General features: G+C 36.9%; 1 protein-coding gene across 4 annotated transcripts in view; it reads left to right on the top strand.

The window, feature by feature from the left end:
- The first annotated feature begins 316 nt into the window (after positions 1-316).
- The window catches only part of BRIP1 (BRCA1 interacting helicase 1), a 63,593-nt gene continuing 37,181 nt past the window's right edge, over positions 317-26,728 (top strand). The window contains exons 1-15 of one of the 4 annotated variants that reach the window (XM_056325553.1): positions 412-476; positions 1,028-1,110; positions 1,940-2,068; positions 2,867-2,978; positions 3,454-3,648; positions 3,927-4,054; positions 4,928-5,065; positions 11,457-11,750; positions 12,236-12,457; positions 13,006-13,205; positions 16,712-16,844; positions 17,365-17,516; positions 18,053-18,224; positions 18,370-18,507; positions 18,955-19,116. In XM_056325553.1, coding sequence (XP_056181528.1) covers positions 1,976-2,068; positions 2,867-2,978; positions 3,454-3,648; positions 3,927-4,054; positions 4,928-5,065; positions 11,457-11,750; positions 12,236-12,457; positions 13,006-13,205; positions 16,712-16,844; positions 17,365-17,516; positions 18,053-18,224; positions 18,370-18,507; positions 18,955-19,116 — 2,139 coding nt within the window. In that variant the 5' untranslated portion in view covers positions 412-476; positions 1,028-1,110; positions 1,940-1,975. Of the gene's footprint in view, positions 477-985; positions 1,111-1,939; positions 2,069-2,866; positions 2,979-3,453; positions 3,649-3,926; positions 4,055-4,927; positions 5,066-11,456; positions 11,751-12,235; positions 12,458-13,005; positions 13,206-16,711; positions 16,845-17,364; positions 17,517-18,052; positions 18,225-18,369; positions 18,508-18,954; positions 19,117-26,728 lie in introns of those variants that run through there. The other 3 variants (XM_056359161.1, XM_056326936.1, XM_056327762.1) reach the window with 3 other exon arrangements.

The raw sequence follows: 26,728 nt of genomic DNA, 5'->3' as shown, positions 1-26,728 counted from the left end.
CTTGGAAATTAAGTTTTCCAGCTGCACACCCGGTGTGCCCCGAGGGAAGCTCCCGGGGGCTCAGAGCAGCCCCTGGAATGGGAACAGCGGGGTGGTATTGAAAAGCCACTGAATTTTCTAAAAATAGTCTTTTTTTTTTTTTTTTTTTTTTGTTCCCAATACAGTGTTTTCTGTGCACTGTGCCTAAAACACGGTAAATAAAAAAATGATATTATTGATATTATTAAATATACTGGATTAGAATATTATCATCATTATTATTCCCCCACGGTAAACACGTGGTTGCCTAGCAACGAGCACAACCCGGAAGGCAACAAGGCCCTCCGCCACTGGTTCTCGTAGCGCAGAGGTGGGAGGCGGGAGCGGCTCAGTGTGCGATTTGCTGATTGGTGGCGCAGGGCCCCTTCCCGTCAGCTGATTGGCGCCGGGGCGGAGGCGGGAAGGACGGACGGCGAAGAGGGCCGCCGTCGCCTGAGGTGAGCGGCCGCGCGCAGCCGCTCGTCGCCTGAAGGGGCGCGGAGCGCGGCTGTGAGGGGACCGGGCTCGCGTGGGGTGAGGGAGGAAGGGGGGTTTTGGGGGGCCCTGCCGCTTAAAGAAGCGAAGGCCCAGGTGCCTTTGTGTAGGCTGGGGTGGGGCGGCGCTCAGAGGAGAATGGCAGCCGCTTTCCCTGCCCGCAGAGAAGCAGAACAATTCTCCCCAGGGCGGGAGTAGGGCCGAGGCGGCCTCGCGGTTTCCCTGCGGGGTGGCCCCGGTGCGCCCAGAGCCGCTCCCGGGACGAAGGGTCCCTCCGAGGTCCAGGGCCCCCGCCGCCTCCTGCCCGCTGGGGTTGAACCTTCCCCGCGCCCGGCGGGGCTCGCTCGGCTCCGGGGCGAAGCTGGCCGCCAGGCAGCGCCCGTTGCGGGGAGCTCCCCGGGTGGCGGGGAAAGGCCTTTCGATGGGCTGCGGTTCCCTTCCTGCCAGCGGGGTGGGGTGTAAGCTCACGCTAGCAATCTCTTTTTGCTAGGATTTCTTTTTCTTGTTGAGGCAGTTGGTGATGAAACTGAATCATGCCATGCGTTCGTGGTTGCTTGATGTTTATATTTACTTATTAAAAGTCAGATGAGGACACAGGTTAGTGAGTTAATTTATCACACACATCTGCTAATTCAAAATTGCTCTTTTATTCTGTAAATGGTGAAAACCTATCAGAAGAAAACCAACTGTGTCGTTTAAAAAATGTAGTTGTCCTTTTTTTAAGCTGTCTGTGCCCCTTCAGGGTTTTTAATTCAATAATTTCAACAATTTTATGTCATACGGAAGCTGACTTTCTTTTATTACCCAGCATGAGAGAAATACAAGATAACACAGAGTAGTAAAAGGAATGACACCTCATTTCCCCCTGAATAATTACTCTATTATTAGTAGAAGAAAAGTATTAGTTTTTAAACATCTCATTTTTAAAGTAATTGTCCAGTTTTATTTTCTCATTGTTTTCAAATGAACAGTATAAGCTACTGTGGTCAACTGTATCTTTCTAGTTTGCAGTGTCATGGTGTTCAAGCTAATGGACATACAGGATTGAAAAACTGATGATATTTAGTTATTAAATATCCTAAAAGACTTTCCCCCTCCTTCCCCCAAGGATTTGGGTCTTATCTCTACCAATATTCAGTCTGAGAAGTAGAACCTGAAATGATGTGTGCAGTTATCGTACTTTTATTTAGATTGCTGATGTTACTCATCTGATGGTGGCAGCTTGCTCTTATTAGTAACAAGGATCTAGCCTGAACTGATGGTGTGTGGTATAAGTTTCCGTGTGCTAGTTCTGTTAATATCCTGAACTGCTTAGCCCCCCTTATCAGATTAGCAGTTTCTGCTTGATTTTATTTGGTGCTATATGTTGTTTCAGGCTTTGCCTGGTTGTTAGTGTTGACTTGTTAATACTATTCTTTTATTGCAGTTATAAACCTGAAATAAATGAGAGGAAAAAGCGGCAATGTCTTCTGATGTGTCAGAATATACTATTGGGGGAGTGAAGATCATATTCCCTTGTAAGGCTTACCCTTCACAACTTGCTATGATGAATGCTGTAAGTAGAATTTATCTTAACGTTTGCTAAACTAATAGCTTATGCTTTCCAATACCTATCAGCATTTAGAAAACTAGCATGTTAAATTCAGAGCCTCCAGTATCTTGACAATTTCAGTTGTAATGTAACTTACTGTTCTCTATGCTGCACAATGGTATCTGGCCCATGACTGGGGAATGCTGAAGTACATTTTGCATTTTGTGAACAATTATGCTAAGAAACAAGTTGTGTGTTAGGTAATATGTACAATTCTTCAACTAGATATACTGTAATAGAAATTGTATGTAATTTTGCAGTTATATAAGGAGGGAATGATTTAGTAAAACATCAGTCTTTTAAACAGAGAATTCTAAGTTCACTAAGTTTTGACTTTTTGGAGAGTTTTTAATGATGAATTATTATACTTTCCATTTGAACAGTTTTAGCCATTTTTTCCTCTTTGGAACAAATGGTTTGGTTGTCTGACAGATGTTTTCAATGTTTTGGTTCTGTAAGACTAAAGGAAGCAAGCTAGCCCCATCAGGTCTTGCTGTTAGCAGGTAAGTATTTCACAGTATTTCCCTCTCAGTATTGCCAATGAGGCATGTTCCTCTTGAGAGAAATACAGCTAAAGGCTGCATTAATAATAACCTGTTATGATTAAAAGTGATTGGTGAAGGGTGGTTTTGCTTTTCTTTACAAGACGGCAGGTATCCTGATATTTTTAGAAGTTAATTCTAGCTTAGCTAAAGACATCCTTTTTGGGTTTCGGTTTTTTTTCTATTAATTCTGTGTTTGTTCTTGTTATTCTCCTTAAAGATTATTAAGGGCTTAAATAACAGGCAACACTGTTTATTGGAGAGCCCTACAGGCAGTGGCAAAAGTTTGGCATTACTTTGTTCTGCATTATCATGGCAGCAGTCTCTATATGGTAAGTTGTCTTAGTGTCTGTTTGCTCAGTTTTTATTACCAAAATATATTATAATGAGTTGTTGTTGCTGTTGTTTATCAGCCTTTAAACATGTGGTTTCAGGAATCTAACCATCTTGTTGTCCACCTTGCCTTATTGGCAATATAAAACAGTAATGGCTAGTAATACTAAGCTGGATTTAGGTGTCTGTTATCATGAGGGAGTTATATGGCTGTTGGAACTTTGAAAGAAAATACTTCTAGGTTGTATTTATGAAGATTAAATTGAAGAAGAGGGGTATTTTTCATTTCTCCAGGTTTTTACAGTTCTGTGCACTGCAGTTCACAGGGTAATGACAGTTTGTTCAGACTTTATAGAGACTCAAGGTTTATAACTAGTACCTAAACAAAAGCTTTCCTCTTAACTGTTTTGAAAGTAGTTCTCATGTGTAGTCTTGACTAATTTCTAATGGGAGACAAATGACTGTGTCCTTCAGAGAAATCACAGCTTATGTCGTCGAGTGAAAAGGAAGACAGAAAGCCAGAGACCTCACCACCGTGTCGCTGCACGTGTCATTCCCAATCTAAGAGCAATGAGGCTGCAACAAGTGTAAATAATGGTGCTTCTTGTTCTTTTAATAATTATGAAATGGGAAGTTCCATAAAACCTGGAAGCCCGCTAACAAACACAGGTAATTTCATACATAGGCAGTTAAAAATCTGTTCTGGAAGTAAAATACGTAGCCAGTGATGTCAGGGTTTGTTGCTTTCAAGTCAGGCACTTTTTTTATCATCATAATAGGGGAGTCCTACATAATTCTGCTCTGTATGGAAATGGTGGTTAATCGGTCTAGAAATGTCTAATACTATTTCCTACATCATATGTATTTACTATAAATCCTCTTTTTAAAATGTTGCCCTTATTTAATGCATTCCTCGTGGTGGACGTGCCTTTTATTTTTAATTACAGAATGTAAGGAAAATGAAACGCTAGCTTCGAAATTGTCTGTCAAAAAAAAGTTATCTCAATGTGACAATGAGAATGATGATTTTCAAGCAGACAGGAAAAGGATTCGTCCTTTAGAAACTGAGCAGCAGGTGAGCAAGGTTTATTGGCAGTAAAATAATGCAGTTGTAGCTCAATAAAGCTGTCAAGTATCAGTCAACATCATAGAAGGGCACAGAGATGTGTCACAGTTTAGATTGTCAGGTTTTTGTTCATTTTTATTGTTACAAAAGAGTCCATTGTTGCATTACGTTGTTCATAATACCATGTCCTAACCTTGCATATTTAAACACCTAATAGCCCCAAAGTATATTTATCCCCAATTGACTTGAAATGTTAAGTCAAAGTATGAGATTCTAGTGTTGAAAGTGCTCTTGCAAATATGTGTTAGAAATACATTCACAGCATTATTTCTATCAGAGTTCCGTTTTATAGCCTGTCAGTTGTAGTTATCTCTGGCCTAATGTGTGAAGTGCAATATTTCTGCAATGTTTTCATCTGTGTCGGTATTGGTAGCACGTGACTTACTACTCGTATTCAGAGGTGCCTTGTAAATAGCTTTGACGTTGCTTTAATGTATTGCTCAGATGGTTATTTCTGTTTAAGTTTTTAGAACAACATGGCTTGAATTTATTTCTTGTTTTACTTATGGAAGTTTTCTGCTTATATCTATGTCATAATTGCTGTCTGTTTGGTAACAGTGGGAAATTATAGAAGAAAAGCTCAGCAATAGTTTACAGATTTTGTTCTTGTGGTTGTTGCTGAACTTTGTCATTAAAGCTTTACAGCTTTCCCCAAATGACTTTTGTGTGGCTTAGATTTGGTTAGACTGCTAAGAAATATTAGTGATGCACTGTCTTACTGAAACAGACTCGGTGGAAAACAGTGGAAACAAAATCACTGACTGCCAGTGTAAGCACATACTTCTGTCCAGCATATTTGAACACAGTGCTGTTTTTCCCCAGCAGGTTAGAAAACGTCATTGTTTTGCAAAAGGACTGCAGCTAGTTGATGCTTTAAACGTTCATAATCAGAGAAATAATGGAGAGCTGATTGCTCAATCTGAAAAAAGTGTGAAAACCACTACCTTTTCTGCCAAAACAGTAAGTAATAGAGTAATATGTTTTACATCAGGACTGTTAGTTCAAGAGCAATTAAAAAAAAATTACCCTAAGGTGATTATGTATGAAATGCAACTTGTTGATGGATTCCTAGAAAACACTGTACTTCTGGCTGCATTACAGCCTGACGTAAAGCTTCCCAAGTATAAGTTGCTTTGAAGTAATATATTGTCGTTACCAATAGCCAGAACAGCACTGGCTTGTACTCCTTACGGTGCTGTCTAACCAACGTGGTTTGTAAAGTGTAAACTATTTCTGTGAAAGATGTTCTTCTAAACAGCGGGTTGAACTCTTACACTGTGGTTCCGCAATAGCACAGAACCTGGCCCAGCAATTCAGCCTGTAAACTTCCGATATGTGACAGCAATTGTGGAACAAATATAAATCTGTGTTATATTCCAATTTATAGTAGATTTATGACATTATGGAAGAACTTGAAACTAGGACCATGGAAATTAAGTGACATCAGAGTTTGTAGATTTTATGCAACTTGCCATTCATTGTTTTGTGGCATATGTAGTAAATGAAAGACAGCATTTAATATTTATGCGTGTGCCTTTTAGACCTTAAGAAAGTAGTAGAGAGAAAGTCAGAGCTGATCATTACAATGTTATAACCAAAAATGAGTAATAAATATTGCATGATAAAGAAGAAATCCTGTGTGTTACTGTGATAGATTTACGTTTGGGGTTTGTTTTTTCAGTTGGTTTGTGTTTGGTTTTTTTTTTTTTTAAATCGCCACTTTTCATAGGAGAAGTATCACATAAGAAGCTGAGATACAAATATGCAGCTGTTTCTGCAGCTTTCTGCTAGGCATTTTCTGTGTTTCTTGGTGTTTGAATCTTACTGGTTTTACATAAGTTTGTTGAAGCAAAACCAATAGAAGAAGAAATCTGAGACAGCAGAGAGAGATGAATGTCAGGTGCAAATGGCGTTAGTGATGTAGTTCCCTTGGATGCTTATCAAAGGCTACGACGTATTAGTTCTTATCAATGTTGAAATACAGGAGCATGCCATGAAATCATGCATCTGTATGCTTGAGAAACATAAGAAAGGAGTGAGGTCTGACCTTTATTTCTTTCTTCAGTGCAGAAATCTACTTTTTTCTTTCAAAAGGCAAAGAACATTCTCCCTTTCCAATATACATATATGTAAGTGTTGTTTAATGGTAGTACCCATCTGCAGGTAGCTTAGCTTCTAGTACAGGGTTTTTTATGCATGTTTGGAAATATGCTGTTTCAACAAGCATTTAAATTCTCTTTCCACCTCTTCAAACAGCACTTGGCTCTTTGTATGTCCTAAATTAGCTTATTTTTTAATCAATGTATGCTTTAACTTCAAGAGCTGTTTTCCAGTTTGCTATACCTTTGTAAACACAAAAGAAACCAAAAGCTTTGGTATTACTTCATGACATGGGGAGCTACATCTTTTCTTGACAGAAGTGAATCTGTGCTCTAGGACTTTTGATGGGAAATAGTTTTTATCAGTTTTGGAAAGCTCCATAGATTTTTGAGTAGGATTTTAAATGCCTCGTGTCACTGAACTTCAGTTGGTAGTTTGAAATACAAAGGCCAGCAGAGTGTGCTGTTGATTTTCTAATAAAAAGACCTTTCTTCTTTGATTGTAAAATTTGCTTTGGTACTTCAGTGTGGGTATCTGAAAAACTTGATTTACAACTTCTAAAACTTTCATGTGGTGAATAAAACTTTTATTTATATATATATTTATATATTTAAATATATAAATATATATATGACTTTTAGTATAGATCAGCGAACTGTTAAGTAATAAAATATTGAGCCGTAGTCTGATTTTTAAGGAAGCTGTTCATTTTTTTTGTAACAGTGGTTGAGCTGTACATGTGTGTGTTGTAATGTGTTGTCCGTGGGTCTGATCTTGCAGATAGACAGTACAGTATACTATTCAAAGTTCAAATGCTATACTATTTACTACTGCTTTAGAAAGAAGAAACCTAAGAAGAAATGAGTGTTTATTTCTGGTAGAGATTCTTTTTTTAGAATGAAAGGAGTGTTTATTGCTTTGTTTAAAAAAAAAAAAAAAAAGTCTTTAAAAATGGAAGGATAAGGTGGTATTTTCCTGTGATGAATAATTTACTTCAGCAGACTGAGAACATGTCAGATATCAAGAAACAATTGCAGAAAGTTAGGCCTTTATTTATCATTAGTAGTTCTGCGGCTTAACTGCATTAAGTTTAGGACCTGAAGAGTACTGCAGCGTAGGCTGTTAGGTACTAAAATGCTTTTCTAGCATAGCTTATGAAATCAAGTCAGCTGAGGTTATGTTCAACACTTGTCATAATACACTGTATTTAGGATGATACAATAATGCAATAAAAATATTTTCTTAGCCAGTGAGATAACCCTGCCTTTGTATAATTTGTTTTTTACTGTAGTCAATCCTGTGCTTAAAGCAACCTTAGTTTCCTGTAAAGTCCTTTTTTGTAGCCCAAGAGAGAGAATGGATTGGTTGTAAGAGAATGAGGGGTGCTTCCCAGCCTTGCTGCATCGGAACACCTGTAGGTCCAGTGGGTGAGGGTCTTCTGTCCCAGGTGACTGACTGTTCTTAGCTGCTTTCAGTCCAGAGCCTGGGAATCCACTTCTGTCCTTCTGCTGTTAATTCTTGCAAGAGGGGGCAGTTCTAGTGTGAGTTTAAATGAGAAATTATACCCTTATGGTACTTTCTTGATTACTTCTCTCAGAGCATACGCTCTGAGAACTGGGGCAGCTGGGTTAAGGAATCCCCATTTATACTAGGTTAAAAAAGTAAACAGTAAATGGAGAGTAGTGTAACAAACACTTGGGGTATCAAAAAACAACTGTGAAAAGAATCTGTCTTAATGTGCTAGCCCATTGCAGTTTAACATATTGCTTACAACCTTCACAATGGAGTTTGAGTGACTTCTGTTACACATTCCAGGAGACTGGCAGCCTGTTACAATCAGGGTCTGGACTCCAGAATAGGCTAATTTACCACGATGGGATGAAGAAAGTTGTGGATTTGTATTACACGCTCTCACCTGACACCGTATCTGATCCTTTTCCTGCTGATTGACATTTTGAATGAGCTCTTTGAAGCAAGTTCCAGCTTAATTAAAACGTTTGCTTGGTTAGCAGTGATCTGTGAATGCCTGTGATAAATATTGAACTGGGTTCACCTGCTGGTTACTGTGAGAGGATAAACAGCTGCTTTGTGTACTTTAATCAAGAGGCTGCAGCAGCAGCAGAATACTGTGCTTTTTGAGAGCTTATAAAGGAATAGCTGAAAAGCCTGGTAATGTCACTGCTGATACCTTACTAGATTGTGCTTGTGTGATATTTCACACAAGAGGTATTCACTGCTGTATCATTTAGATGGCTTTGTAACTGGGAAATGAAGATATGAAGAACTCCTCTTACCTCTTTGTGTTTCAAAGATCATAGCCTCAGTGTTTGTTTAGCTCTATTTTACACGTAGGACAGGTTGGTGGACTTGATTATTCCTTTTTTAATCGGACTTCCACGTTTTTGCCATATAAATATTGATGTGATAGGCTGTTTTATCTACTCCCTGACAGAAGTAAAAACAAGCTGGATTAGCCTAGGGTCCATATAGTCTGGTATCTGATCTCTAACAGCATCTGTTACTGGATGTTTCTGATTAAATACTGCAGGAAGTGGGAGTATATTTTCTCTCTCCCCCCCCCCCCCCCCCCCCCCCCGAAAATCTCTATCCCAGATTAAAACAGCTGAGAACATGTTCAGTTCTGGAGCCAGAGGGTATTATGAATTAGTTTTCTATTATTTCTACTCAGCTTCCCTGCCGCCTCCCCCTCCCCAGTTATTTCATAAACAAATTGAAAGACTTTCTAATGTTGTTACAGTTACCAGTATCTCTGTTAGGAGTCTAAAAAATTTGTTCTTTGTGAGGCAACGCTACTCTGGATGCTGCTGTATGGAGTTACCACTTTGTTCAGCTGGAGAGTATTCTTTGTCCTTTTGCTATAGTAATGGGAGATGAACACCATGTTGGATTTTCTGTGTGACATGAACAGTAAATTCTTTTTATAGAAATAAAGAATTAAAATAGCTTGGCTTTAATAAAATTTAAAGATGGCCAAACTATTTTCTAAGGATAACAAGGAATTCAAGTGCAAATTGACAACTTGAATAATGTGCAAAGAACATGAAGAACTCAACTTTTAAACTGTTTTAACCATTTTCTTAAAGTTTCTCTTCATTATAAAGAACCTTCTAAAAAGGTTTGACTTTTTTATTTATGTATTTTGGGCTAATGCTGTCTGTGGCTTTCAGAAATATTAATGACCACTGCAGGCAGTTTTATACTCTTAATATTTACTATGAAATCAGTCTGAGTTTACAACTTTCTCAGTGTTGGGTTTTTTTTAAATGTATATACAAAACTTTTTTCAAAGTTAAAGGTAACATTTTAAAACTGGAATGCTGGCTAAAGTGCTTCTTAAAGCCGGTATTATACCAATTTCAAACCTTTTAAGAAAAACTTTTAAGACCATGTGTAAAATACTGTAATGTATAAGCCTTACACATAAGAACACTTTTAACTCTTTTCATAAAAAATAAATGTATCTTTTTTTAAAAGCCATCATAGAAGAGTCTTCTGTTCATATTTATGTATATATTTTAACTGCCTTTTCCTGTTGTTAGAACAACTGTTACAAAATAGCTGCCCCATCGGTTGTAATATTTTTCTGTTACTTTTATTGGGCAAACTAAACGTGAGGCTTAGCAATAGGGTGAAGTATTAGTGGTATGGTATCATCTTGGAATTGTGTGTATTTTTTTTACCTCTGAAAACACGATTTGACTTAAATTAGAAATGAAAGATAAAGATGTTCTTAAAGGCCCTACGCAGCAACTGCTTCAGTTATATTAATTGTTAGCATGGTAATGTGTTTTTCATTATTTCAAAGCGCAAAACAGAATATAGATGATAGAAATAACAAGGTACAATTTGCGTTGCCGTATTCTGTGTGACTACAGAGTTGAGTATTGCCACATATGTAACATATACCATATGTCAGCTGTTTTCCTGCTTTGCTGTTGACAAGAGCCCCATTCATAACTCTTCTTTTTATCCTTTCAGTGAATAAGTAATTATTCAATATAGAAGGCAGGATATTTGGAACTGGCTGTTTAATGTGGCAGCACACCGTAATGAAATCTGCTGTTACTGGCAACCTGAGAGGGGAATGTAACAATTCCAGCCTGGGTGTAACTTTATCTGCTTTGAGGGCCTGTTTATTTGGCACATCAGTGAACCTTTTATCCCAGTGAGTGACAGCTCCAGAAGGGTTGCATTTACATGCATTCTATCATGTATTGTCATATTTAATGGCGGACAAGGCTGAGTTGGGACTAAGGGTAATACGAACTTGCTTTTCCTCAGAGTGGGGGCTAAAAGGGAGCTTTAGAACCAGAACTGTGGTGTAACACACGGCATGACTTAGCTTTTGTTGATAATGGATAATCTTACTGATTACAATTAAAAGGGGAGGGAGGAGTATTTGAGTGGGCAACTACAAGTTGTTACTTGCACTATCACCTGAAAACCAAATACAAACTTTTACACTAGCAGAATTCATTGGTTTTTTTATGGGAGGTATCTGTGGACCGGGTTACTCATTTGTTTTTCTATGTGTCTTTTCACAGTAATTATTACAATTTCATGACAGTTGTTCCAGTATTTTGTATTATGAAAGATAGTGCTTCTCAGGAAGAAAAAAAATTGGCTTTTAACAAATACTTTGCAGGACTGGGTTCTGGTTAGATTTATTCCCTGTGTGTCTTTTATTCTCATAGTTATTAAATGGCCTTTTACATAATGGCACGGCAAACATGTTTCTAATGGAGAGTATATGACGTAGTCTATTTTATCTGCAAATAGATTTCATTAAACTAGATTTCTTCTGCTTTAAGGTAAAATGTTCTCAGTATTTTAGTTTGGATGTTTGGTGCCAAGGTTTTCTTCACTGAAGGTGCTGGACACTTCTTGCTCTGTTACAGAAGTGTCCTGATGCTGACGGTTAAACACGAGAAGTTTGTTTACATTATTCACGTGTGTAAATACTCCATTGGAATAATAATTCTTTCTACAATTGCGTTATGATAGTCGTATCTAGTGATTGCTAGCAGTTTTTTAAGATTTTTCAGGCATGAAGACACTGTGTGTATGCTTAAACATTTTTAAACTTTTTGCAGTTTGATAGGCCAACCTGGTGAATTAACCGGCTGTCTTGAACTATCCTAGACGGCATTTTCTAAATAGACCATAAGCAGATTTAGCACATTCATCTTATGGTGGGATTTTGTTAATCTTTCTTTGTCTTGGGTTGCAGTCTTCTGGACCTTGCACTGAGTGTTCCTGTTCTTCTGGAAAAGAAACTGGTAAAGATACTAGTAATGCAAAGAAGAAAGAAAATGGGGATCGGTCATTCATTCCCAAAATATTTTTTGGAACACGAACACACAAGCAAATATCCCAGATTACTAGAGAGCTGAAGAGAACAGCGTATTCCAGTGTTCCTATGACAATTCTTTCTAGCCGGGATTATACCTGTATTCATCCAGTGGTATCTAGTAGTGGTAGTAACAGGAACGAAATGTGTGTGGAATTGCTGGAAGGAAAACATGTGAGTAATTCCATTTCAGAAATTAAGCATTCATTAAACATATTCAAATGAAACGTAGTTGAACAGTTGGAATGAGTAACATTTTTTACTACTTTATACTATGTTGGTTAAATGCCTCCTGGTAATTTGGTTTAAATTAATTAGGTGTTAGAAAATGTTGATATATGGTATCAATATTGAAAAAAATTATGATTAAAGAAATAGTATTTGTGACTGCTAGGTTAACATTCTTAGTAAGATTTAAATTGTCTTTGGTTTTCTCGATGAAGAAGCATCCTTTATTGATGCACGTTTTTAGGAACATGGATTTGCCTGTTTTCTCTCTGACATGGTATGTTTTTCGTTATTGTCTGACACAAAAAAATAACTGTTAGAAATGTTTCCAGGAAATAGTCAAATGCATGTATCAACTTGGAAGATTTAAGTTTACTTGGTTTTCATTATTTTTTGTAGCCACTAACTTGTCTGCATTTATTTGTTTTTAGGGCAAGTCCTGTCCTTACTATCATGGTGTTCGTAAACTCAGTGAACACAATGCCCTGCAGTTAGCACATGGGATGTATCAAGCTTGGGACATTGAAGATCTAGTGAGCCTGGGAAAAAAGCTTCGTGCCTGTGCGTATTTTGCAGCCAGAGAACTCATGGTGGGCGCAGATATTATATTTTGTCCTTATAATTATCTTCTCGACCCACAGATACGAGAGAGTGTAAGTATATTTATAAGAAAGAGATTACAATAACTGAAGTTAAAGGGAAGTTAAAAACTTAATGTTCAGTGGCTACAATCAACTGACACCTGATTTATATCCAAAATATTATCTACAAAATAACTCCTGGGTTAAAGAATTTTTCCTCTTCTTTTTTTTTTCTTCTCTCTTTTTTTTTTTTTTTTTTCTTTCCCATAATGAGCACTTCTGTATTCCAGGTAGTGGGTCTCATACTCCAGCTGATCAGTCGCATGTCTGTTTCAATCAGTGGAAAAGAAACCCTTGCTAAGTTCACAGTTGTTTGGTTTATGGAGACTGTAGTAAGTTCGAGTAGGTTCAGACTGTATTCATCCAGGCTGAGATAAGGTTTTGGGTTGTTTTCATCCCTCTAATTATTTTCTAGGTTACAGGAATTGCATCAAAAGCTGAAAACTTTGTTACTTGCGCCATGATGCAGAATAAGCACTTTTTTAACAGGGTCCTGTTAGCTGCTGTTTCTCATTAATGTCTTTTGGTCTGTTTTACAGATAATAATTTTTCTTTTTTAGATGGAAATTAACCTAAAAGACCAAGTAGTCATTTTAGACGAAGCCCATAATATTGAGGACTGTGCTCGGGAGTCAGTGAGCTATGGTGTTACAGAAAGACAACTAAGAGCTGCTCGCGAAGAGCTGGATTTCATGGTCAATAACAACATCAGACAGAAGGCTCATGAGCCCCTGCGGGCTGTGTGCTGCTCTTTGACAAAGTAAGGTAACTCTTTCTTGAATGCCATTATATCGATTAGTATTCTCTTAAAATTACATGTAGATTGCTTTTGCTGGTGCAGTTTACTGGTTACTATGGTTGCAGTAACAGAGATATACTTCAAACTATGCAGTAGCCTGATTTTTGTTCTTTTGAGTAATCCAGGGGTGTTAGATCTAATTAAAATAATACTCATCTTAAGGAAGCATTGAAATTCTGTTTTGGAAAGTACGTTACGCTTTTGAATGGTGTGCTGATCTTTATGGGGCTTACTGTCCTAGTTTATGAAGTTCTGTGTGAAAATTTTACTGAAGTTATATATTTTTTCTTTCACATGCTTCTGTTTGCTTATTTGGGAAATAGTAATAGTATTATTTTGTCAAAGCATTAATTAGTTCACATGTGTAAAATGCTTTTGGAGTATGGGACAGGAAGTGTTTGGAACAGGTTGGAATCTGTTCTTGGAATCTGATTGGATTCTTCTTAGATGAAAGTGAAATTATCAGTCGTGGCCTTTGTTTTCCCTGTGAAACAACTTGAACTTGAGTGAAGAGATAAGGGTCTGAAAAACTGGGGTACATGCAGATTCTCAGAAGAGGCTTGCTGAAGTCTTTCAAGAATTCAGGTAGCAAACTCTTGGAACAGAGCGTACATTATCCTCTTTGAATTTCTGATTATTCCTAGGCAAAAGTTGTCCACACAGGATGACTGATCATTCTCCCTGGACTATATCAGTAGAATGTGGTTTTGATGATTTGGTTTTGTACGGAAATTGAAATCCAGGATGTGCTGAATCTCTTAGTGCCTACCTTGTTGGAATACAGGGATCATGGAGTTCAGTGGGTAGAGAAATATGGATGATTGAGGGAGTGGTTTTGAAAGCAAGAGTTGATGAGTAAGGCGGAAAGCAGCTGAAAAAACCAGAAAATGTTCTCTTCTCTGCTTCTTTCAGTACTGTAAACCCCAGAAACTATGGAGACAGAATTGGAAGGGAAATACTTGAGCAGAAGTTGAAAATCATGAGAAGGGATGGAACAAAAGGAAATGGACGGGGGGCAGAAGCTCAGGAAGGAGAGAAAGAAACGAGGGGTCAAGGGCAAAAGTCTTTTGGGTGGAGTGGGAACTTCTGACATTGTTTCAACTTTCTCAAGAGTCTGTCACCACTAGAGAATTTGGAATTCAGCTCTGTAGCCCTTAATTTTTGAACCTTTCTTATGAGGGATTCAGGGACTGAAAGCCTTCAGAACTGTGGTGCTAATGAAATCTTGAACAACCAAGTCAGCAGAATAGAAGTGAATAATGATGCAAGTGGCTTTGAAGTAACTGAACTCTGATTCAGTGCATGTCAAATTGTCATTTTGTTGCACTAGTGGTTGGTGAAATAGACTGGAGTACACTAACAGCAAGTAGTTCGCCATTTTCCTTAGCCTTTCTCTATTCTGGGAGTTAATGTTTGTGTCATAGAGAGAAGTGAGTGTTTTGTTTTTCTTTTTTGCAGAAGCTAATTCTCCTACCTTGGATATTTCAAATGTTAAATTTTAGTAAAAGATAAGAGCGCCATGGCTGGAGATTTGATTGCCTCAAGCTTTTTAACCTTATCAGAAAAACTCAGGTTGATTGTCTTGGCAAATCTGCCAACAGCATGAAAAGCAGTTGTTGGAAAGCAGAAGACTGGGTGTAAATAGCCAGTAATCGGTACAATGCTGTTGCATAGTGACATGGCTTTGCCAAACCAATGGGTAATTAGAAAAATCTTATTTGAGTTCTAAAGATCCTGGGCCCTCATTCCAGAAAGCACTTAAGCATGGGCTTACTGCCACAGAGGTGCTAAAGTGACCTTTCTGAGGAATATGAAGACACACCAATAGAGGTATACTGGCAGGCTTTTCTCATGAGGTGCAGATTTACCAGGACAAACTGCTTTGTTCGATGGAGTAAGCTGTATCAACAATGGGTTTTGCTGGTAGGGAGGGAAGGAGCAAATAAGCTTTCTTGAATTGAAGGCAGATATGTAACATCTGTATGCGATATTTTCAGGAAAAGATTTAACACCAATTTTCACTTCAAAATCATAGATAATCTTTCTAGAAATCAAGCTAATTTTATTTACACTTACTGCTTTACTCTAGAAATAAATTAACAGGTATTTCAAGTAATTGCTTTAATGTTGGATTTAGCTGGATGGAATTTATTCTTGTATTTGCTTTTTTTGTGCTCTTTCAGTATTGGGAAGGTCATTGTGTTGAGTTTGTATTTACATTTGTATAGCATGACCATTTCAAAAGTTGTGATGGTATTTGAAGTTCATAACAAGGAAACAAAGTTTTACTTTTCCTGAAATGTTTTATCCATTGTAAATCTGTTTCATTTCTGTTGTAGTGGCCTTTTCCTAATTCTAGTTCCAGGTCTTTGTGATGTTAGGTTCAAGGAAAAGGGGCAGAGTACTTCACTGGTGAAGTTCTGCCTGTCTTAGTGATAACTATTCTTTAATAATATAAAGCAAATTATGGCCAAAGAAGTGATTGTTATGGTAGTATTTATGGGGTTTTGCTTGCATTTAACCTGGCAAAAAGAAAGTTTTTTTTTAAATTGTTCTGTCAATCAGACTATTTGCCATGACAGGACAGGAAATCCGGAACCAAAACAGTCACTAAGTCTTGTTGCTTTAGTTGAGTGTGTTTAACTGATTTTACAGGTAAATATTTTGAACTGTTGTAGAAATGACAGCTGTCTTTCTGATGCCTCCTGCTGGTTGATGAAACGGACAGCTTCGGCATTTCCTGGGAGGGAGGAAACCTGCCTGCTTTTCTAGGTGGAGGGCAGGTCTTGGAATACTGCAAGGATGATGGAGGACACCTTCAGTTAGAGATAATTTTAGCTCTGCCGCAAATGAGATGATCATGTTTTTAGAAAGTCCTATCACATTTTGCATTTTACGTACAATTATAACTCTGCTTAATTTTCAAATTGTAGCAGAGTTACAGATACCTGTAGGTAGGTAAAAATGCGCACTTTTTATTGCCCCACTTTCCCTTACTTAGTATAAATAGGAAAAGTACTCATTTCATCCCTCAAGGTGTGTTCTTAATAGGAAAGCCTGCAGTTGACAGGGATGCTGAACTAACTTGCATTAGAGCGATAGTGAATGGCTTTAAAAGTACAGCAGAAATCTTAAATGAGCCTGACTTCTTATATCATAAGAGCAGATTATATTTTAATCCTTTTTCTTTATTGTAAAGCTGTTATAGGATGATAAAATATAAATGTATAGGGACAAAATTTCTTCTCACTTCAGTGAGCTGCATCAAGAGCAGTTCAGTAGAAGTTAGTTCAGCACTGAAAAACGGGTATAAAGAAAAGCAGAATATCTCTACTTCGGTGCAGTAAAATATTTATCATCATCATAGAAGTCTGATCCAATTTTTGAGGTTTGGTTTGTATGTGTAAAGTATCTCTAAATCTCTAAAATAAATGCGGAAATTACTTCTGATTTCTCTCTTTTTACAGCTGGTTACAGAAGAGCTCTAGTCAGCTCGTAGAAAGAGGGTATGAAACTGCCTGTAAGGTTTGGAGTGGAAGAGAAATGCTCACCAATTTGCATGAAATGGGAATAACTGGTATTACTTTTCCCATTTTACAGGTAATGTTGTATGCTATATAAATGAATACTAGAGTGCATAGTATTGATGATATTAAACACCTTAGCATCTAACTTATGTGCATTTTAACACATCTTTTAATTTACTGCCATACTGAAAAGCTGTCTGAAAACGATACCTGATGAAACCCAGGAGTAATCCACTTGAGCTACTGGAATCTGGGTAGTATCAGTGTTTTAAAGGATGTAATTGATCATTTACAATTATTTAAGGTGAACCACTGAGTCAGCTATAGTTTTGTCTGTTCTATTCATCTGCGCTTTTATTGACTGTTGAAATGTATTTATCCTATTTTCAAGTTTATTTCTCCTTTCTGTGTAAGCCAAATATGTTAAACGCATTGCTACTTTTCCTTTCCAGTTCTGCCTGCAGTCTGACTTTATAGGTATCTTAGGTGAATTTTTACAACAGTGTGCTGGTAGTCTTGTATCTGTATTCACTTTTTTTTTTTGAGAAGATATTTAGAATGTTGTTAATGTGGAATTTGTTTGTCTCTTACAGAAGCATCTTGCTACAGTCCTGGAAAAAGAAGAAAAAGTATCAGTGCTCGGTAAAGAGGAACTTATTGAGATACCAGTTGTGAGCCCTGCAACTCAGATTGTGCTGAAAGGGTTATTCATGGTTCTTTTGTGTCTTTTTAAAGATAATAGCAGGTCAGTGCAAATACATAGCCTGAGCTGTGTGGTGGTGTTTAATTCAGCTGCGTTGCCAAACTGCCTCTTTCATTTGTGAACATCTCGGTTATGGTGTCTGGCTTCTGAGCAAAACTAACATTTCCAAAAGCTTTGGAAAATCTATTGATGTGGGAAGAATTTAAACACTACCAAATCATTTTTTTCATTCATAACTGAATTCAAATATTGAAGAAATGTATTTGAAGGTTAGGTGTAAATTTTCTTGATGTGTTGCCGAGTTAAATATGCATAGGTTTTGTTTTTCCATTTAGCTCTTACTCTTTGAATGTCTTGATATCTTGACTACTAATGCCAGCAGTTACTAAAAATTTATTATTTAAGCCTTATTTTAAAATATTAATTATTGTAATGTTTCACTGGTTTTCTTGGAAAGTGTGAAATTATTTTTTATAATTAAATTGTAAATGCATTGTAGCGACACTGTCTTTGCTTTGTATGACCTTAATACTTAGGGTTTGATTGTTTAATTGTACTTTACTGATATTTCTATATAGGTATGCAGATGACTACAGAGTTGCTTTACAACAAACTTATGCTTGGATGGAGGAAAACCAACTTGATGTTTCAGATACAGGTGCCTTCTTTGCACGGCCCAAGCGTAAAAGGAGTTTGCGGCAGAAAACTGAAGTCCACATGCTTAATTTCTGGTGCTTGAATCCTGCCGTGGTAAGCTGAGTGTGAAGTAGAAGGCCCTTAAGTAATATGGGTGATAAGAAATACATACAATATCTTAAAGTGATTGTACTGATTTTCTGAAAATTTTTCTGAAAATTTCTGAAAAGAAATTCCTTCTTTTCTTTCTCCAACCTAGGCTTTTTCAGACCTACGAGGTGTTAGAACAATTGTTCTGACATCTGGTACACTTTCTCCGATGGATTCATTTTCTTCAGAGCTTGGCTTGAAGTTTTCTATTCAGTTGGAGGCAAATCACATTATTCGGAACTCACAGGTAAACTTTTGCATCATCATTCCCTCTCCTGAGGTGTAATGCTGACCATTGTAAAAGAAACAATAACTTGCAAATAAAAGTGATGATAAAATCATTCTGTAAGTAAAAAGAAATGTACAGGACAGACGATTGTTTGCATTTTAAAGCACTTGTAAAGTACATTAAAGTACTTTGTATAGTATATATTTATACACATAAAGTAAAATGGAAAAAGGGGCAATTTTTAGACACCTACCAGGAAAAGTTGAAGTCATGCTATTTTGGTAATAGCCATCTTATATAAGTTATTGCACTTTCTCTTCTGTTTTTAAGTACTGGAATTAATTTGTTTAGAAATACCTGGATATTTTCCTTCACACTTAAAATTTCATTATATAACCTGATGTAATTTAATACTGTTTGTGTTGCATATTTGAGAATTAACTTTTTTAGTATGAAACACGCCAGGTTTGGGTTGGCACTGTTGGAGCAGGCCCTAATGGTCGGAAGTTGTGTGCCACGTTCCAGCATGCAGAGACCTTTGAGTTCCAAGACGAGGTGGGAGCACTGCTGCTTTCAGTGTGTCAGACAGTTGGCCAAGGTGTTTTGTGCTTTTTGCCATCCTATAAGGTAAGGAAATCTTAACTCGTATTCCTCCTGAAACCACACACACTCTGCTTGAAAATGTACTGTACAATATTTTGTTTTATGTATTGACATGTGTAAACGCTTATAAAATAAACTTGTAGTGATACATTGTGATTATATTGTATTGTAATTTCTTGGATCTCATATTGGCTGGCATATAAGTTTGTTTTCATGAGAGAACATGTTCATATTTCTTTTCAACAGACATCTGTATCTTAATGAGTACAATTGTTTCAATTAGTTAAAAAAAAAAAGAAGCCTGACTGATCTGCATTTTTTTCTTAAATTGTTTTCTGAAGGCTTTGAAAGTATTTAAAAGAAAAAAAATTTCCATGTAAGCACACATCATGAAAGGAAACTTTGTGTGTAACTAGGCAGCAAGAATGCCTTTGCATGTTCTTTGTGTGCTATTTGAATGCAGTATTCATCCAGTTAATTTCTTCTTCCCTTGTTTCTTGTTCTATTTCACTGCATTAGAGATTCTAGTATATTTTTCTTGAGGCAGGGGAGAAATGCTCACTGGCATTGGCTGAAAGGAATCAAATTTCTCAATTTCAAATTATGTAATATCTAATTTCACTGGCAACAGATACCTAATTATGGTTAATCTATACCTCGCAATAGTTCTGCTTTCTTGTCTACTAGTGTTTACTGTTATTTATGGTCAGCTGTGAGGAACAGGAATATAAAGCTGCAATATAATTTTGCAATTCATGCCCATTTTTCTTGTAATGCTTGCAAGAATGTGACTTTTTTTATCTTAAACCATCATTTATGATGTTAAAGAATCTTTTCAACAAAAAAAAACCCCAAACCTCTCTAAAAACAAACCCCAGAAATTCCTATGAAATGAACAAAACCCCCAACATAATGGGAAAAAAAGGGAAAAGGTTTCACACCATTTCCCTCATCTTTAAGTTTCTTTCACAGAGACTATTTTAAAAAATGAAATGAAAGTGACTTTTTTATTTTTTACAAAACCTTCACATTAGTTTTATTATTTGACTGAAGAGGCGAGGGTTTTTTCTTTGCTGGGTGTCAATAAAAGTATTGCAGTCATCGGTGCAATTACTGACAGTAACCATTAGGTGACCACATTGCACCAGGTAATGTGCAGTCACTGAAAAAAGCAGATTACTGACTGCAAGTTTATTTAATCTAGCTCACAAAACTAGGCACATATATGCAGAGTTAATTATACGAAAATAAATTTTGCGCTGAATTTATTTAAGAATTTAAATGGGAACGTATTTCAGTTTTCAGTATCATTATTCTTTTACTAAAGTGTATAATGAACAGTACATGATAGTTGATCTTATGTATGCAGACCTGACAAATATTTATGAAAGTTTTTATGAGAATAGTAATCTGAATTGAAAGTATAGAGAGACTTTGTAATGACATTTAATAAAGAAGAAAAGAGATTGCTGGACAGCTCTGGTACCCTTCCCCCTCCCACTGCCCTTATGTTTTACTGAAAGGTCATCCAGCTAAACACGTTGAGTGTTTCTTTTTCTTTGTGGGAACACTTCCATGATCCTAGCGCAAGTATTGATAAATATAAATTGCAGACAATTGAAGGATGATATTTTAAAATCACATTGCCAATATTTTTCTACAGATGCCCTTTTTCTTTCTACTTGTTTTATTCTGGATTGGGTTGCCTTTAAGTCTGGGATTAATATGTTGAAAACATAGAATAATGTAGGCATAAGCATATTTACAGGGAAAACAAGGTATTTTTCTTTCATCATCATACAGAATATTGCTTACCTGCACATTTGTGTTTCAAAGCTGATTTTCAGAGATATTAATGGGGGAATTGCTATGTCTTTTTAAAAAACTGCAGCTTTTAAAGGAAATGTTCAAGGCTATCAAGATCTGATTAATATACATGGTCGTGTACCTCACTAAATTAACAATTATGAGTCAAACAGATTTTTCAGGGGTTTAACCTGTTTAATGAATTGGAGTTTCAACTTTGGAATAAGTGAAAAATGCAGTCTTTTTAAATGTTCTGGATGGCTGAGGGCAGTGCTCTGAATTTTTACTCCTATCTATCCAGGTAATTTGATGGAACTTGAATGTAGGCCTGTACATTGGATTTCAGTTTGGTTACACTTACAGGTGCATTTTTCAGTGCAACATCCTCTCTTAGTTTTAAGAATTTGTGGCTCGGCAAAGATGTCCTTTGCTGTGCACCTCCAACAGAAGCCCTCCTTGGATGGCTCTGTCTCAGTACCCAACTTCCAGCACTCACACTGCACGTTTTTACCTGTTTGCCTGAAAACCTCTTTGACAATTATCTATATTATTTCGTTTTGTAAATATAGTTAATTTTATTTTTCTGGAAAGCCCTTTACAAATTTAAATCAGTTGGTAAATTGTATGTTACTTTCCTTGTATGTAAGGAGAGTGCAAGAGACAGAAATAGCATCTTACTGTACTTTCATTCAATTCCCTTCACTTTGAATTTCGTAGGCTTTTATTGACTTTGCTACAATAAAAGTATATGTTCTTTCTTGTTGAAAGAATGGTAAATCAACACTTTTTGGCCTCAGTCTATGGGAATAGAAAGAATAGAGGGTCATAGGAAGCAGAAATTGGGATGCTGCCTGAGACTGTTTGCAAAGGATGATGTTGGGACCCTAGGCCTAGCACCCAAGCAGTGTTCTCTTACTGCTTGTCCTGTTGTTCAAAACTTCATTATGTGATGTTGGAAATAAAATAAATTTATGGCAGAAATAGAATGAATGATACCATTTGAGATTCTCAGTCTAGAATTTTAAGGGGCTTTTTATGAGTAATATTTGTTTCTCTATATTTTGTCTAGAATTTCAGCTTGATTTGTACACATTAAAAAAGTGAACACTAATACCTGATGAAAGTGATGACCCCTGTATTCATGTTAAAGCTGGAAAAAAAGGCTCTGGCAGAAATTTAATGATTTGTTTCAGACTTCTGAAGTATATAATAGAAAAAGATACCTCATACTCACCTAGAAGATACCAACCTACTAGAAAGTTTCCATGCACAAATAAATAGAGGACAAGTGAAAATCTCTAAATGTCACCACATTAACCTAATAATAAAATGAGAAAACTGGATGATGCTTATAAAACATCTGAGATGAATGTTATAAATGTCAGTAGAGTACCTTGCTGCAGGAGCTACCATTTTAGTCACATACTTCTTCCAGTGCTAACGTGTGCAGAAAGCATCCATTAATGGCTTGCATTTTTCTCTTGTTAGTGTTTCTTCAGGTAGATTATTTCCTGGGAGATTCTAGATTTCTTTGAAGAAGCTGTCTACTGCCAGGAAGAAGTGGTAGTCACTTGTCTGTATTTTGCTCTGGAGCGCCCCTTACAACAAGATAGGCTGTGAAATGTTACTCAGCTGTTTTGTTAAGAATTTAAAGTCTGAGCATTGTAAGCCTACATCCTTTCCTAATGAACAGTTTAAGAAGATACTTTGTCAGGCTGAGAATGTACTTTCCAAAGACCTTTTTACCTAATGTATGAACTGCTGTTACTGCAAAAAAGCCTGAATTAAAAATAATTCACCAGTTATCTTTCTCTGTGCCCTTCCATCATCCCCTGTTGGTTGGGTTTGTTGTTTTTTTTTTTAACTGAAGCAGCTGTAGCAGAAAGAGCTCAGTGCTGTTTTGTGGGAAAAGTCTGCCACCTCGTTATCCCTGTGTACTAGATGCAATATGAATATGGAAAAAAGCAGTAGGAGAGAAACTTCCCTTTATCTCAGTGAGGATTTTGAATAAACATATTTTTCATTGAAGAGTGACTGTTTAAATTATACATATGGAAAATATCAAGGTTAATAATGCAATGGAAAATATATGGATGAGAAGAAAACAATGCATATGATAAGCATCTCCACATTTGATAGGTGTCTGTTATGAACAGCTGTGATGCCATGTTTCATGAATGGGGTAATCTACAATAACATACAAATTTTATTGTCATTACTGGAGTTCTGGCACATTGACTTCTTTTTTTTAAAATAAGCTTGATCTTAACACTTACTAAATTGCAAACATAGATAATTTTAGGGCTACTAAAACTGGTGATACTATGCAACAAAAATGCATTTATGTGAAAATCAGTAGCAACTCCAACAAAAACACTCTATAAAAGAGAATATCAGAAGGTGAAAAGATTACTCAGAAATCTAGGATGCTTTTAAACAAGATTAAGATAAGGACCATTAGGGTTCATGTTGCCGACCTGTCTGCATTAAGATATATCTTGCCTGGTGCCTGCATCTTAGATGATTCATTCAATATGTGTCATATCAAAGTCAAGGTATCCAGCAAGGAGAAAAATGCTAATGCTTATAAATTTTAGTGATAATCCATCATGATGAATTAACTGACCTTTCTTTAGTAGCTTTTTTCCAAAATGAGCTTTGGACAATAATGTTAATGGTGGTGGGTTTTGGTCTGGGGTTTGGCCTTTTTTTTTTTTTTTTTTTTTTTTTTTCTATGAGGCATTGTTGGGTTAATTTTTATCTGCTAATTGTTGAGCCATAACTTGGAAGTACAATTTTTAAAATAGTGTAGTTGCTCAAAAGGGTTTGAGTGACTGTTTTCAACGCTAAAACTTATGAACTGATCAGTATTCTTGAGAATCCAAAATTTGTTTACACTTCTTTCTTTTTCTCCTACACCTTTATGATGTGGTGTTCTCTATTGATTCGGATGAATATGTTTCTTTTGTATCTGCTTTCCTTTACAAAGCTTTAACTTTTCAGGTGAAGTAGTAGTTTTACTCAGTATTTGCATAATGTTGCTGTCCATTTTGCTTCTGTGTCAAATAGTTTTGTAGAGGGAAATGTCTTGGAAAAGCGAAGAGGATTTCAAGAAATACTAGCTTTAAAGATAGAAATAGTAACTGCTTTGTTGTCTGTCTTGTGAATCTTTTAGAAGTGGCTGAATGATCTAAATCTATGCTTCAAAAATTGTTTGCTATACTATCTATGAAGTATTTGCATTCAAATGTCTGTAAAAAAGACTTTTTTTCATACCAGTTGTTACAGCTTTAAAATGCAGGTGACAGTTGTTTGAGGTTTACAGCTGTGGTGTTACATGAATATTATCTCTGAATGATTAGTTACAAAAGTAGTGAAGATAATAGAAATGGGAAAGAAAACGAATGCAGAATTTTTAAGTGTTTCTTACACTGTATTAACATTGATTCTTTTTGTATATATAACTTCTAGCAAATTAATGTTTTTAGGAGAACTTTGTGGAGAATAATGAAAAAGTAGCAAGGCTTTCTTACAACTAAACAATATCTACTGGAAAATTGTTGAGCCTTCTAGAGTTTTTGCTGTGTAGTGCTGTGTACTGCAATGATTCTAAGGGTTATTGAAGAGTAACTTCAGAGCAAAGTGGTCTAAATCATTTGTTTCCTAGAACACTTCTTGTGGATGACTCTCCCCCCCCCCCCCCCCCCCCCCCCAACTTCTAGTAAGTTTAGTTGGTATATGCTACAGAAGATTCTCATACATCCTATATTAAGGAGTGGGTTTGAGTTTTGTTCCTGTTCGGTAGGACAAGGGGTAATGGTCTTGAACTTCACAGAGGGTAGATTTGGAATAGATACCAAGAAGAAATTTTTAACTGTGAGGGTGGTGAGACACTGGCACAGACTGCCCATGGGAGGTGGTGGGTGCCCATCCCTGGAAACATCCAAGGCCAGGCTGGATGGGGCTCTGAGCAGCCTGCTCCAGCTGAAGGTGTCCCTGCTCGCTGCCGGAGGGTCGGACTAGATGGCCTGTAAAGGGCCCTTCAAACCCAAACCACTCTGTGATCGTAAATTGGCATTGCCGCATACTGTGTTGGTTAGGAAAGTGGAACTATTAATGTGTAGATACAGACCAGTTAATGCTGCACAGCATTTGCAGTTTCCCTTGAGAATTTTGGGGTAGGGTTATAATGATACGTACATAGTAACTTTTGTCACTTGCAAAAAATAAACACTGACTTTCACATTTGAGTTTCTGTGTATCTCATAAATTTAATAGCTGCGAGTTCAGAGTTTAAATTCTGTGAATCTCTTCTCATTTTCCTTTTCTCTTGGCTGATGGTGAGGACAGGATTGGGTGACAGTAAATCTATTTGGTCTGGAACACTTCTGTTTGTTGTCTTGGCTCCCTTTCCGTGTTTAAGGTATCAATCAAAGCTTTAGTGAGGTTGCAGACAAGTGCTATTTACCGTTTTGTTGACAAACCATTCTTGGCAGTATTACACAACTTTAGGCAAGCAGGCCTTAATATTAATTAACGCTACGAGCAGTGCAGAGCGTGGCAATAGATGTAACCCGTGCTGTTTTCAAACAGACTGAGAACCTTCAGGTTCGGTGTAGGTAGTTATTTGGAATAAACAGGAGGGACCTCAGTTTACCCTCTGACTATTGCACTCTGGTGCCGTAGCACAGCAGTGCCCCTGCGCTGGATGTGAGCCTGAGTCCTTGAATATACTGTCTCCTCTCCTGGACGTAAACGTGCCACCCCTATATATGACAGGCTGAGGAAGGGATACGGTTTCAGTATTAATTCTGAGTGTCTGGCTCTTCTTAGTTGAAGACAGACCCCTTTTCTTACTGAGATTTGTATGATGTTGGTAGAAGTTTCTTTTTTTAAGAAGTAGTGGCGGAGTGGCAGAAAATGAATTGGTCATAACACTGAAAAAAGACCAGAATATTTTAATTTCTGAAACTTTCCTGAAACAGTTTTGTAAATAAATTGAGAAACCCATTTTTTTCCTGCCATCAATAAAAAAAAACAACGCTCCTTCAGACAACTTTTACTTATTTAATAAATTACTTCAATAAATTTGCAAAAGATGGTAGTCTGTTTAGCCAGGCCTATTAAAAGCATTAAGATTTGAGCACTGGCTGTTAAAATGAGTAAATGGCAATATCACGAAGTTAAACAAATGCCAAAAAACATTTTCCAGAGTACTGGGATTGTAACAATACCATTAATGAGGGCAAAGAGGTTTTAATGCAATTTGCACATTCTAAAGTTTCAAAAAGAGGTTTTGAGTTAGTGCATTATTAATGTTCTGAACATCTGGAACTATGTAAGAGCCATAGACATTGAGCAAGTGCAGGGTTTCCCCACTAGGTCTGATGCTGACTGATTTCCTCCCTAGTGAAAAGCTTGTTTTAAGAAGTTTGAGACAGTAAAATGACAATATCCAGATAAGAGATAAACATTCCACAGTGTCTTTTTCTTGTAATGTGCATGGAGGAAAAATTGGAAACCATTATGCTTATGCAGTTAAAAGGTGATTTTGAAATTAAATAGGAAAATAGTTACTTGCACCACAGATGGTTGCTCTGTGGTACAGTTGCACTGATTACAGAGTGCTTGTGTGAGGGATTATATAGTAACATCAGGTGGGTTCCATGAGATGGCTTAAATTTTTCTGTTAGGTGTATTTGGGTATTATAACCATGGATAAATGCTTTAACAAGAGTAATAGTCTCCTTGCTGTTCCTGTTGACAGCTGAAGGAGTACTTTGAGGAAGGGATTTACTCCTGTGTGTAAATAGTTGCAGGATGTAGGGAT

The sequence above is a fragment of the Falco biarmicus genome, chromosome 1 (assembly GCF_023638135.1).
Source record: "Falco biarmicus isolate bFalBia1 chromosome 1, bFalBia1.pri, whole genome shotgun sequence".
NCBI lineage: Eukaryota > Metazoa > Chordata > Aves > Falconiformes > Falconidae > Falco > Falco biarmicus.
This window is presented reverse-complemented; position numbering and strand designations above follow the sequence as displayed.